General features: G+C 42.3%; 1 protein-coding gene across 1 annotated transcript in view; it reads left to right on the top strand.

Moving 5' to 3' along the window:
* PTPRT (protein tyrosine phosphatase receptor type T) overlaps window positions 1-14130 on the top strand; it is an 831114-nt gene that overhangs the window by 567571 nt on the left and 249413 nt on the right. Inside the window, exon 12 of the mRNA XM_044919044.1 lies at window positions 13181-13454. Coding sequence (XP_044774979.1) covers window positions 13181-13454 — 274 coding nt within the window. The remainder of the gene's footprint in view (window positions 1-13180; window positions 13455-14130) is intronic.

Raw genomic sequence — 14130 nt, 5'->3', positions numbered from 1 at the left:
GCATTGGAAAAACTGGATATTCACATGCAAGTAGATGAAACTGGACCCCTGTCTTGCACCACTCACAAAAATGAACTTGAAATGGATTAAAGACTTAATTTAAGACCTGAAACATAAAAGTCCTAGAAGAAAATATAAGGAAAAAATTCCTTGAATTGGAGTTGGCAATGATTTAATGGAATTGACACCAAAAGCACAAGCAACAAAAGCAAAAATAAGTCAGTAGGGCATACAAAACTAAAACAACAACAACAAACAAACAAACAAAAAACCTTTTCATTGCAAAAGAAATGATCAACAAAATGAAAAAGACTAAAAAATGAGAAATAACATTTGCAAACCACATATCTGATAAGGGATTAATATTCACAATATATAGGGAAATCCTATAGCTCAGTAGGAAAAAATAAAATAATCTAATTAAAGGTAGAAAAAGGACATGATAGACAGTTTTCCAAAAAAAAAAAAAAGGCATTCAGTGGGCAAAAGGTACATGAAAAGGTGCTCAACCTCACTAATCATCAGGGAAATCAAAACCACAATGAGATATCACTTCATACCTATTAAAATGTTATCAAAAACACAAAAGATAACAAGTGTTGGTAAGGATATGAAGAAAAGGGGACTCTTTGTATACTGTTGGCAGAAATGTAAAGTGGTACCACCATTATGGGAAACTGTGGAATTTCTCAAAAAGTAAAAAAATAGAATTACCCTATGATAAAGCAATGTCACCTCTGGTTATATATCCAAAGGAAATGAAATCAGTGTCTCAAAGAGATAGCTGTACTACCAGCCTTGTGCAGTTTTGATGTCTTGTGGCTTTTTTTTTTTTATACTTGATGTTTTTTTTTAAATTTTTTATTGTTATGTTAATCCCCATACATTACATCATTAGTTTTAGATGTAGTGTTCCATGATTCATTGTGCGTAACACCCAGTGCTCCATGCAGAACGTGCCCTCCTCAATACCCATCACCAGGCTAACCCATCCTCCTACCCCCCTCCCCTCTAGAACCCTCAGTTTGTTTTTCAGAGTCCATCGTCTCTCATGGTTTGTCTACCCCTCCGATTTCCCCCCTTCATTCTTCCCCTCCTGCTATCTTCTTCTTGTTTTTTTTCTTAAAATATTGCATTATTTGTTTCAGAGGTACAGATCTGAGATTCAACAGTCTTGCACAACTCACAGCGCTTACCAGAGCACATACCCTCCCCAGTGTCTATCACCCAGTCACCCCATCCCTCCGATCCCACCCCCCACTCCAGCAACCCTCAGTTTGTTTCCTGAGATTAAGAATTCCTCATATCAGTGAGGTCATATGATAGATGTCTTTCTCTGTTTGACTTATTTCACTCAGCATAATACCCTCCAGTTCCATCCATGTCGTTGCAAATGGCAAGATCTCGTTCCTTTAGATGGCTGCATAATATTCCGTTGTGTATATATACCACATCTTCTTTATCCATTCATCTGTCGATGGACATCTTGGCTCCTTCCACAGTTTGGCTATTGTGGACATTGCTGCTATAAACATCGGGGTGCACGTACCCTTTTGGATCCCTACTTTTGTATCTTTGGGGTAAATACCCAGTAGTGCAATTGCTGGATCGTAGGGTAGCTCTATTTTCAACTTTTTGAGGAACCTCCATACTGTTTTCCAGAGTGGCTGCACCAGCTTCCATTCCCACCAACAGTGTAGGAGGGTTCCCCTTTCTCCGCATCCCCGCCAACATCTGTCATTTCCTGACTTGTTAATTTTAGCTATTCTGACTGGTGTGAGGTGGTATCTCATTGAGGTTTTGATTTGGATTTCCCTGATGCCGAGCGACATTGAGCACTTTTTCATGTGTCTGTTGGCCATTTGGATGTCTTCTTTAGAAAAATGTCTGTTCATGTCTTCTGCCCATTTCTTGATTGGATTCTTTGTTCTTTGGGTGTTGAGTTTGATGAGTTCTTTATAGATTTTGGATACTAGTCCTTTATCTGATACGTCATTTGCAAATACCTTCTCCCATTCTGTCGGTTGTCTTTTGGTTTGTTGACTGTTTCCTTTGCTGTGCAAAAGCTTTTTATCTTGATGAAGTCCCAATAGTTCATTTTTGCCCTTGCTTCCCTTGCCTTTGGCGATGTTTCTAGGAAGAAGTTGCTTTGGCTGAGGTCGAAGAGGTTGCTGCCTGTGTTCTCTTTTAGGATTTTGATGGACTCCTGTCTCACATTGAGGTCTCAACCATTTGGAGTCTATTTTTGTGTGTGGTGTAAGGAAGTGGTCCAGTTTCATTCTTCTGCATGTGGCTATCCAATTTTCCCAACACCATTTGTTAAAGAGACTGTCTTTTTTCCATTGGACATTCTTTCCTGCTTTGTCAAAGATGAGTTGACCATAGAGTTGAGGGTCCATTTCTGGGCTCTCTATTCTGTTCCATTGATCTCTGTGCCTGTTTTTGTGCCAGTACCGTACTGTCTTGATGATGACAGCTTTGTAATAGAGCTGGAAGTCCGGAATTGTGATGCCGCCAGCTTTGCTTTTCTTTTTCAACATTCCTCTGGCTATTCAGGGTCTTTTCTGGTTCCATACAAATTTTAGGATGATTTGTTCCATTTCTTTGAAAAAAGTGGATGGTATTTTGATGGGGATTGCATTGAATGTGTAGATTGCTCTAGGTAGCATTGACATCTTCACAATATTTGTTCTTCCAATCCATGAGCATGGAACGTTTTTCCATTTCTTTGTGTCTTCCTCAATTTCTTGCATGAGTATTTTATAGTTTTCTGAGTACAGATCCTTTGCCTCTTTGGTTAGATTCATGCCTAGGTATCTTATGGTTTTGGGTGCAATTGTAAATGGGATCAACTCCTTAAGTTCTCTTTCTTCTGTCTTGTTGTTGGTGTATAGGAATGCCACTGACTTCTGTGCATTGATTTTATATCCTGCCACTTTACTGAATTCCTGTATGAGTTCTAGCAGTTTTGGGGTGGAGTCTTTGGGGTTTTCCACATAAAGTATCATACCATCTGCAAAGAGTGAGACTTTGACTTCTTCTTTGCCGATTTGGATGCCTTTGATTTCTTTTTGTTGTCTGATTGCTGTGGCTAGGACTTCCAATACTATGTTGAATAGCAGTGGTGATAGTGGACATCCCTGCCGCGTTCCTGACCTTGGGAAAGCTCTCAGTTTTTCCCTGTTGAGAATGATATTCGCTGTAGGTTTTTCATAGATGGCTTTTATGATACTGAGGTATGTACCCTCTATGCCTATACTCTGAAGAGTTTTGATCAAGAAAGAATGCTGTACTCTATCAAATGCTTTTTCTGCATCTATTGAGAGGGTCATATGATTCTTGTTCTTTCTTTTGTTAATGTATTGTATCACGTTGATTGATTTGCGGATGTTGAACCAACTTTGCAGTCCAGGGATAAATCCCACTTGGTCGTGGTGAATAATCCTTTTAATGTACTGTTGGATCCTATTGGCTAGTATTTTGGTGAGAATTTCTGCATCCATGTTCATCAGGGATATTGATCTGTAATTCTCCTTTTTGATGGGGTCTTTGGTTTTGGGATCAAGGTAATGGTGGCCTCATAAAATGAGTTTGGAAGTTTTCCTTCCATTTCTATTTTTTGGAACAGTTTCAGAAGAATAGGTATTAATTCTTCTTGAAATGTTTGGTAGAATTCCCCTGGGAAGCCATCTGGCCCTGGGCTTTTGTTTTTTGGGAGATTTTTGATGACTGCTTCAATTTCCTTAGTGGTTATAGGTCTGTTCAGGTTTTCTATTTCATCCTGGTTCAGTTTTGGTAGTTGGTACATCTCTAGGAATGCATCCATTTCTTCCAGGTTATTTAATTTGCTGGCATAGAGTTGCTCATAATATGTTCTTATAATTGTTTGTATTTCTTTGGTGTTGGTTGTGATCTCTCCTCTTTCATTCATGATTTTGTTGATGTGGGTCATTTCTCTTCTCTTTTTGATAAGTCTGGCCAGGGGTTTATCAATCTTGTTAATTCTTTCAAAGAACCAGCTCCTAGTTTCGTTGATCTGTTCTACTGTTCTTTTAGTTTCTATTTCATTGATTTCTGCTCTGATCTTGATTATTTCTCTTCTCCTGCTGGGTTTAGGCTTTATTTGCTGTTCTTTCTCCAGCTCCTTTAGGTGTAGGGTTAGGTTGTGTACTTGAGACCTTTCTTGCTTCTGGAGAAAGGCTTGTATTGCTATATACTTTCCTCTTAGGACTGCCTTTGCTGCATCCCAAAGATTTTGAATAGTTGTGTTTTCATTTTCATTGGTTTCCATGTATTTTTTTAATTCTTCTTTAATTTCCTGGTTGACCCATTCGTTCTTTAGTAGGATGCTCTTTAGCCTCCATGTATTTGAGTTCTTTCTGACTTTTGTCTTGTGATTGAGCTCTAGTTTCAAAGCATTGTGGTCTGAAAATAGGCAGGGAATGATTCCAATCTTTTGGTGCCGGTTGAGACCTGATTTATGACCTAGGATGTGATCTATTCTGGAGAATGTTCCATGGGCACTAGAGAAGAATGTGTATTCCGTTGCTTTGGGGTGGAATGTTCTGAATATGTCTGTAAAGTCCATTTGGTCCAGTGTGTCATTTAAAGTCTTTATTTCCTTGTTGATCTTTTGCTTAGACGATCTGTCCATTTCAGTGAGGGGGGGTGTTAAAGTCCCCCACTATTATTGTATTGTTGTCGATGTGTTTCTTTGCTTTTGTTATTAATTGGCTTATAAAATTGGCTGCTCCCATGTTAGGGGCATAGATATTTACAGTTGTTAGATCTTCTTGTTGGATAGATCCTTTAAGTAGGATATAATGTCCTTCCTCATCTCTTATTACAGTCTTTGGTTTAAAATCTAATTTGTCTGATATAAGGATTGCCACCCCAGCTTTCTTTTGGTGTCCATTAGCATGGTAAATTGTTTTCCACCCCCTCACTTTAAATCTGGGGGTGTCTTTGGGTCTAAAATGTGTCTCTTGCAGACAGCATATCAATGAGTCTTGTTTTTTAATCCAATCTGATAGCCTGTGTCTTTTGATTGGGGCATTGAGCCCATTTACATTCAGGGTAACTATTGAAAGATATGAATTTAGTGCCATCATATTGCCTGTAAGGTGACTGTTACTGTATATTGTCTGTGTTCCTTTCTGGTCTATGTTGCTTTCAGGCTCTCTCTTTGCTTAGAGGACCGCTTTCAAGATTTCTTGTAGGGCTGGTTTCGTGTTTGCAAATTCCTTTAGTTTTTGTTTGTCCTGGAAGCTTTTTATCTCTCCTTCTATTTTCAATGACAGCCTAGCTGGATATAGTATTCTTGGCTGCATATTTTTCTCATTTAGTGCTCTGAAGATATCCTGCCAGTCCTTTCTGGCCTGCCAGGTCTCTGTGGATAGGTCTGTTGCCAATCTAATATTTCTACCCTTGTAGGTTACATATCTCTTCTCCCGAGCTGCTTTCAGGATTTTCTCTTTGTCTCTGAGACTCGTAAGTTTTCCTATTAGATGTCGGGGTGTTGACCTATTTTTATTGATTTTGAGAGGGGTTCTCTGTGCCTCCTGGATTTTGATGCCTCTTTCCTTCCCCAAATTAGGGAAGTTCTCTGCTATAATTTGCTCCATTATACCTTCTGCCCCTCTCTCTCTTTCTTCTTCTTCTGGGATCCCAATTATTCTAATGTTGTTTCGTCTTATGGTATCGCTTATCTCTCGAATTCTGCCCTCGTGATCCAGTAGTTGTTTATCTCTCTTTTTCTCAGCTTCTTTATTTTCCATCATTTCATCTTCTATATCCCTGATTCTCTCTTCTGCCTCATTTATCCTAGCAGTTAGCGCCCCCATATTTGATTGCACCTCATTAATAGCCTTTTTGATTTCTACTTGGTTAGATTTTAGTTCTTTTACTTCTCCAGAAAGGGTTTCTCTAATGACTTCCATGCTTTTTTCAAGCCCAGCTAGTATCTTTAAAGTGATGATTCTGAACTCTAGATCTGACATCGTACTAATGTCCGTATTGAGTAGGTCCCTGGCAGTCGGTACTACCTCTTATTCTTTTTGTTGAGGTGATTTTTTTCCATCTTGTCATTTTGTCCAAAGGAAAATAGATTAATGAGAGAACAAAATGCTAACAGGGTAACAACGTCCCCAGAAAATATACTCTAAAGAAATCAGAAAAGACCTGAAGCAGTGCGAAAAGAAAGGGAAAGAGAGAAAAAAGAAAAGAAAAAGGAAAAAAAAGAAAAAGATAAAGATAAAAACAAACAACAACAGAACAAAACAAAACAAAACCAGAATGTGATCAGATATGATCAGGCTGGTATATAGATCAGTGCCACACACTAGATTTTGGGTGTATTTTGGTCTGTTAGATGAAAGTGCCTCCCAAAATTTTAAAGAAAGAAAAACTTATATATGTACAAAAATAAGGGTTGATATGATGAAGGGATGGAATATGACTGTAAAGATGGAAGTTATAAAAAATTTTATAAAAGGAATTGATAAGTTTGAAAAAAAGAAGAGGATTTAAAAAAAAGAAAAAAAAAAAAAGGGAGAGAATGTGATCAGGCAGGGGAGTAGAAAAAAACCATACACTAGAGATTTAGGGTATATTTTGATCTGTTAGAAGAAACTATCTCAAAATTTTAAAGAGAGAACAACTTATATATATATGCCAAAAATACGGGTAACTACTATGAAGGGATAGAATATGACTCAAAAAATGAAAAATAAAAATGTTTTTTAAAAAAGGGATTGATAAGATGTTGGTTGAAAAAGTGAAAAAAATTAAAAAAAAAAACAGTTAAAAAAAATTAACTTTGAAAGAGTAAAGAATCATGGTAAAAAGCCATGAATTCTATGTGCATTATTCCCCTAGTGCTGGAGTTCTGCAGTTCTCGTTGATCGGTAAACTTGGTCTTGGCAGGCTGTTCTCGCTGATCTTCTGGGGAGGGGCCTGTTGCCATGGTTCCCAAAAGTCTTTGCTGGAGGCGGAATTGCCCCGCCCTTGCCCGCTCCGGGCTAAGTAATCTGCTTGGGTTTGCTCCCCGGAGCTTTTGTTCCCTGCAAGTTTTCCGTACAGCTTTGGAGGCGGAGAGTGAAAATGGCGGCCTCCCAATCTCCGCCTCGGAGGAGCCAAGAACTTGGGGCCCCACTGCTCAGTGAGCCCCCAGAGAAAAGCCGTCAGTCACTCCCCTCTTCCCGGTCTCCAGCCGCACTCCGTGCTCACCCGGCCTGTGACCGCGCATTTCTATCTCTGGCACCCGACCCCGTGTGGAGTCTCCAAACCCAGCAGATCCCTGCGGTGCGCTCCCGCGCCGCTCCTCCCCGGGGGAAGAAGGTGAGTCTCCCCGGATGGGCTGCTTGTTGGGTCCCTGCTGGAGGAGCAGTGGCCCAACTGTGCCGCAGATCACGGTTTATGGCAACCCCGAGCTGAGAGCCTGCGCCTGGGCTCTGTCTTTGCAGCCGGCTTCCCCGCTCCGATACCTGGAGCTCTGCCACACTCAGGCACCCCTGGTCTTTCTGTGACCCTGAGGGTCCTGAGACCACACTGTCCCGCGAGGCTTCCACCCCCAGCTTAGCCACCAGAGCGTCGTCCCACAGCGGAGCAGACTTATAAGTTCCGATTTTGTGCTCTGCGGCTCTATCACTTGCCAGAAGCGGCCAGCGGAGCCCCTTCCCCCGCCGTCTATTCTCCTGAATATCGTCTCGGATTCACTTCTCCGCACGTCCTACCTTCCAGAAAGTGGTCGCTTTTCTGTTCAGAGAGTTGTTACTATTGTTTTCTTCGATCTCCTGTTGAGTTTGTAGGTGTTCAGAATGATTTGATCCCTATCCAGCTGAATTCCTGAGAGGAGACGAAATCCAGGTCTCCTACTCCTCTGCCATCTTGCTCCGCCCTGTCTTGTGGCTTTTTAAGAGTATGCTTGTAAGACACTGAAAGTGCAAAAGCAAATAGAACCTTAATGGTATTCTAAACATAGTTTTGACCTTGCAGGGATACTAGCCTCAGGGATACTAGGTGGGCTTCCATCCCCACACTGGGCCACCATAGCTTCCCGCATCCCATAGAGATGCCTGCCTCACTCTGCCTTAAGTAATGGCTTTAAGACTGAATTGTTTGGGAAGGAGCTGGAACAGGGCAGTAGAGAAGTCTTGAATTTTACTTTTAAGTATTGAGGTTGGTTGTGGTATTGATGAGTTAATTCTTAAATGATTTTGTGTGTATTGTGTGAGAGAGTAAATGACTAAACAATACTGTTATTGGAAATGAGGGTTTTTACTGCAGGAAAAAGGAAAAATAGGCAGTAGGGAAGGTGAGGAAGAACTTGTGTTAGTGGTTTTGAATTGAGGATATCAGTATGAACTAATGGGTATGAATTTATGAAGCCTATTTCTGGGAGAACATGGGCCCAAATGTATCCCTTTATGAACCTGGGCAGTCTTCACCTGTGAACTACAGCATCTTCTCTGCCACCTGACTTCAGCATTCTGAATGGATAACAGGCCCTAACTGGAGATCTCTTCCCGGATACACAAAGGCTGGCCATGGGATGTGTTAGTGATTGATGGATGGCTCTGATAGGCCCCTGGTCCCTCACAGAGGAGCATGAGTTCCCATCTGGACTGTTGGCTCAGGAATCAGGGGGTGCATGAGTCTACAGTGGCAGGGTCCTCTAACACCTGCAGAGGAATTCCTATGTGTCTTGCTCTTCAAGGTGTCTGAAGCAACTGTTCTGTATGGGCTGAGTCTTGGGACATGAGACTGGGTAGAGTGTTCTAGTCTCAAGAGATACAAACTAGAGGATTGAAGTTGCAGGCAAGCCTGAGTCTGAACAGTTGGAGAGAGAGGGCTGGGGGCAGTCACTGCAGCAAAGAGGATCACCAGTGGACCTTGAAGGTGAGCTGCAGTGAGGAAGCCAAAGCCAGGGAGGTGAAAGAACGTGCACATTCCGCTTCACCTTTCCTGATGAGTAGCTGCTTTCAGGGTCCTGCAAGAAGAGACTCTCAGGAGAACTTATGCACAAAATATGGTCACAAATATCCATCTTCTCATTGGGAGAAATAAAGGGGGTGCCACAGGAGGGGAAAATATATGAATAAATGCTACATGTTGTGAGGTGAGCATCTTAAGTTCTTCTTATACTATCAGGGTTTTTCTACTAAAAAAAAAAAAAAAAGCTCTTCACAAATGCTCCTGAATAGTGTATTGCAATGACTTCTTTTGCACTTGAGATATGACTTTTGGGGAGTTCTTCTCATTTAGGTATGATTTCATCATTATCAGCAGACTGAAAAGAGCTTAGATAAATATATTTCCAAGAGAATGATGATCAGAATGAAGTTACGACAAGAAACAAAGAGAAACTGTCTTGTGGCCCCACCCACCCAACCCTGCCCCCACTTCCTCAAGCGTATGTATCAGGGCACGCTTGCACGTGCCATCTCTTCCTTCCTCCTCCTTTATCAGAGTTTCCTGATCTTGGAGAGAGGCTGGATCCACTGGCAAAAAGATTTATACAACCAAATGGTTTATAGTTTGCTGACTGCAATTGCAGATTTGCCTCTGAATAGACAAGCTGCAGGCACAATGGGCCTGAGGGTCTTGCTGGCTATACTCTGGCACATTCATCCCAATTGTATGTGAACTGTATGTTGACAGCACAGTTTAACACCCCCCTCCTCAAATATATCCTTTGTGAGGCTTTGTGATTTCAGAAGAAGCTGGGTAGGATAGAGCTAAGTAGTTCAGGCTGCCAAGTAAAAAATATTCAGAAGGCCCTTTGTACATTTTGTTGGCTTATAGAAAAAGAAGGAAAGTAGAGAAAAAAAGGGTACAAGACTGTAAATGAGAAGTCTGGCTTTCTACTTTTGCTGCAATTTGACAATCAGGGGCCATTTGTGTCAGCCTCAGCATCTTCTGTTATCTGGCTACTGAGTGTGGTTGAATTGACAATTGAGTCAATAGTCAAATTGGTGTCAGGATCACAGGCCAATGCCTGGAGACATGTTTTGCCTCCCTCTGTAGCCTTTGGCAACATTCACGTGACAGAGCCCAGCAAAGACCCACTGTTTAGCTGTCCACAACTGTGGAATCTCATGCAGGTCATGGGCAGTGCTCAGGCCAGCCTTGTGCCTCTTCTTGATCCATCCCATCATAGTAGGGCCAAGGACAACAGAAAGTGATTCCAGGAATGAGATCCAGCCACAGTGAAGCTCCCAAGGCTTTGGGTTCTCAATTTAGAGGGGAAGGGTGACAGGAGTCAGGAATGGCATGAGAGTTTGGGGCTTAGAAATGAAAACAGAGGTCTTCTTATGTGGACAGGGTTAACCCGAGAGTAGTTAGGGATAGACTGGGCCTCAGGGGAAAGCAGGGACTCACAGCTCTTTGCAACCCCTGTTCCTAGGGATGAGGCTGTTCATGCTTCCCAACCTGGTCAGGAGGGCATGACGGCTGGATAGGCTGAGTGCTTCCAAGCCCAGTTCTGTCTTATAGGTGCTACTATACGCCTCCACAGGTGGACCCAAGAGACTGTTGCTCCTTCTCTGTTCATTGCCTTTTGCTCTTTCCCTCATAGATTAGAGTTGCATGAATCATAAACCCTCAATAAGCAGTCCTTAACACTCTAGCCAGATTTTTGAGACTGCTGTTACATGTAAAGCAGTGGGGGTCTTGAAAACTGTTATAGACACCTCTCCACTCTCACCTCATGACCTCTAGGTTTGGATCTTGGGTCTTTGTGATGTCTTTCAGAGACTGTTTTGAGCTTAGCTGTCCTGGTAAACAAAGTGATTATACCATTCAGAAGGACCCCAGGGTTGACGAGGAGGGAATGAACACTGAAGTCCTCATTTAATTTAGGTGTTTATTGACTTCAGTTTTATGAACATATATAGATGATGTCACACACACATATACACACTCAGATGTCATACACATTTAGGTGTGTACACACTTAAGTGACATTCATCTGGATGTCACACCCATTCATTCCAAGAGTATATATGTTTGCTCAGTTTTTAGACACCCAAGTCCTAAAGATGCTCATTTGGACATTGCTCACACTCAAATGTAGTCTGCATTCCCAGAAACATGGGCCACTTTCACTCACATGCCACTCACATGCCCTCTGGGCCACTCAGTTCTCATTCAGATGTGCCTAACAGTACACATGCTTGCTGAGCCATTGCTCACCTCAACTCAGATACCACATTCTAAGTGTGGCGGACATTCATATGCCTATTTCTTTCCCATTTGCACTGCCGACGATCCCCATGCTCAAGGAGATTCAGGGGGAAGATTTCCATGTTGAGTGTGGCATGTTTCCTTGGGTCAGTCCCTCTGTACCTTTTTTTTTAATTGAAATAGTCCTGTGCCTCTGTCTTTGCCTAAGTTGTGCTTCTTAACCAAATGTCTTTAGATGGACAGCCTGATCAAAAGATGGTAGCCTGCACCACATTCCATTTTCATAAACCATGTGCTAGCTCACTATGCCATCTTTAAACGATTGGTTTGGGGCCACTGCTGCAATCACCTCATTAATTCACAAAAGTTTCCTGGGGGTACTCTTTGGGCAATTGAGTCCCAAGATCTGTGGAGTAAGGACCTTCTAAAAGAAGAGCATTCATTCAGGGCACCTGGGTGGCTCAGTCGGTTAAGCATCTGCCTTCGGCTCTGGTCATGATCTCAGGGTCCTGGGATCGATCGAGCCCTGTATCAGGCTCTCGGCCCAGCAGAGAGTCTGCTCCTCTCTCCCTCTCTCTCTCTCACTCACACACACACTCTCTCTCTCTCTCTCTCAAATAATTAAAATCTTTTTTAAAAAAAGGACAGCATTTCTCAAGAGAAGTACAAATTGTGGACATTCAAAGAGATCATAAAATGCTATCCAAATGCACAAACTTTAGGATAACTTTTATAAAAAGAGCCTACACATTTGGCATATAGCTGGTGTTCATTAAAGGCTTGGTCATCTCTCTTCACACACTAGCACCTTCTTACTTCCTTCTAAGTTGAAAGGAATGGTACAAGTGATCTTGTACAGGAGTTTGGAGTGTTTATCTTGATTAGGGATTCTGCATCCTGTCATATTTGGTTTCATGCCTACTTTCAGTTTTAGCTCAATTTAATTTGGTTCACTTGAACAAGAATTCACTGATCACTGTATGGTTATCAGGCAACCTACTCAGCAGTATATGGTGGAGGGAGTGATGCAGAGATAACTAAGCCACAACTCCCACTGTCCAAAAGGTCACAGTCTAGCCAGAGAAACAGTAGTTCCATGTACGTATTATTGCAATCCCAAGGAGATATCCATTAATGAATTGTAGGGGAACTAAGGAGGAAGACTCATTCAGATTGGAAAGGTCTAGATGGGCTTCACTGAGGAGATGAAAGATAGACTCAGTCTTTAGGGAAAGGCTTCCACTGGCAGAAGTGGAGGGCATTGCAGGTGGAGGAAGCATGAACTGATGATGGCATGGAGTGGGATCCACAGGATGTTTGTGCAGTAGCACGGGGTCTGGAGCAGCTGGAATGAGGGGTTCATCCCAAGAGTTTCTAAAAGACAGGCTGGAAGCCAGGCACAAGTGTCCCCAATGCCAGGATGAGGGCTTTAGATTATATCATTCAGATAATGGAGAGCTTATGAGAGTGCTTGAAGAGGGACAGTGTTATATGTTCAGGAAGATCAATGTTGACTAGGTGATAAATAAGTTAGAGTCAAAGAGACCAGTTGAATCCAGGTAAGAGGTAAGGAAGTGCCCAACCTCAGCATTATCAGTGAAGGGAAAGAAAGGAGAAGGGCAGGTACAGATTGCTGATGTCAACAGGGCTTTTTGATTATAAGTGCAGAATGAGATCTAAGGAGGTAGGAATTGAGGATGAGCCCCAACTCCAGATCTCATCACTTGATGGGCAACGCTACCCTTTGTTAAGAAAAAAAAAACAAACAAACATAGAAGGAGGAGGTAGGTGTTTAGGGCTTGGGACCGTGTTGCAGTTTGGATCTATCTCAATGTGAGCTGGCCTTGGGACATCTAAATGGAGATAGATTTCTACAAAGCAGTGGATTTATTAATTCTAAAGCTCAGGAGGGAGGTTTAGTTGTAGACAGAAATGGTGATAAATAACAAGTTCATCCTTCTAGATAGTTGCTCATCTGCCTCTCTTTCTTGTCCAGTGTTTATCAGCTGGTTGTCAAGGAGGAGCGACTTCAGAAGTCACGAAGGGCAGCTGACATCATTGAGTGCTTTTCAGTGCCTGTGAGCTATAGGAATGCCTCCAGCCTTGATTCTCTACACTACTTTGCTGCTGAATTGAAGCCCGCCAACCTGCCTGTCACCCAGCCATTTACAGTGGGTGACAATAAGACATACAATGGATACTGGAACCCTCCTCTTTCCCCTCTGAAAAGCTACAGCATCTACTTCCAGGCACTCAGCAAAGCAAATGGAGTAAGTACGGCCACATGGAGGCCATTTCTTGCCTTGTTTGTATTTTCCCATTCTCAAATGAGAAGTAGCATGGCTTTCTAGCAGAGCTTGACAAACTAAGGCCTGGGGACCAAATCCAGCCCCATGCCTTTTATATAAACATTTTTTTTAATACAGCAATGCCTATTCATTTATATAGTCTAAGGCTGCTTTGATGCTACAACAGTATAGTTGAGTAGTTTATTTTTTTTAAAGATTTTATTTATTTGTCAGAGAGAGAGAGAGAGAGAGAGCACAGGCAGGGGAGTGGCAGGCAGAGGGAGAAGCAGGCTCCCTGCTGGACAAGGAGCCTGATGCGAGACTCGGTCCCAGGACCCTGGGATCATGACCAAGCCAAAGGCAGATGGTTAACAGACTGTGCCACCCAGATGTCCCAAGTTGAGTAGATTAGACAAAGACTTTATGCCACATAAAGCCTAAAATATTTACTATATGGCCCTTTACAGAAAAAATTTGCAGACTTCAGTATTCAAAGATAAAACGTCTGTGGTGCCTGGGTGGCTCAGTTGAGCCACCAACTCTTGATTTCAGCTCAGGTCCCGATCTCAGGGTTGTGGGATCAAGCCCCGTACTGGGCGTGGATCCTTCATGGAATTCTCTTTCTGCGTCTACCTCTGCCCCTCCTACCCACCCACCC

The sequence above is a fragment of the Neomonachus schauinslandi genome, chromosome 10, assembly GCF_002201575.2.
Source record: "Neomonachus schauinslandi chromosome 10, ASM220157v2, whole genome shotgun sequence".
Classification (NCBI taxonomy): Eukaryota; Metazoa; Chordata; class Mammalia; order Carnivora; family Phocidae; genus Neomonachus; species Neomonachus schauinslandi.
The sequence above is the reverse complement of the archived record's forward strand: the minus strand, read 5'-3'. Positions and strand labels throughout refer to the sequence as shown.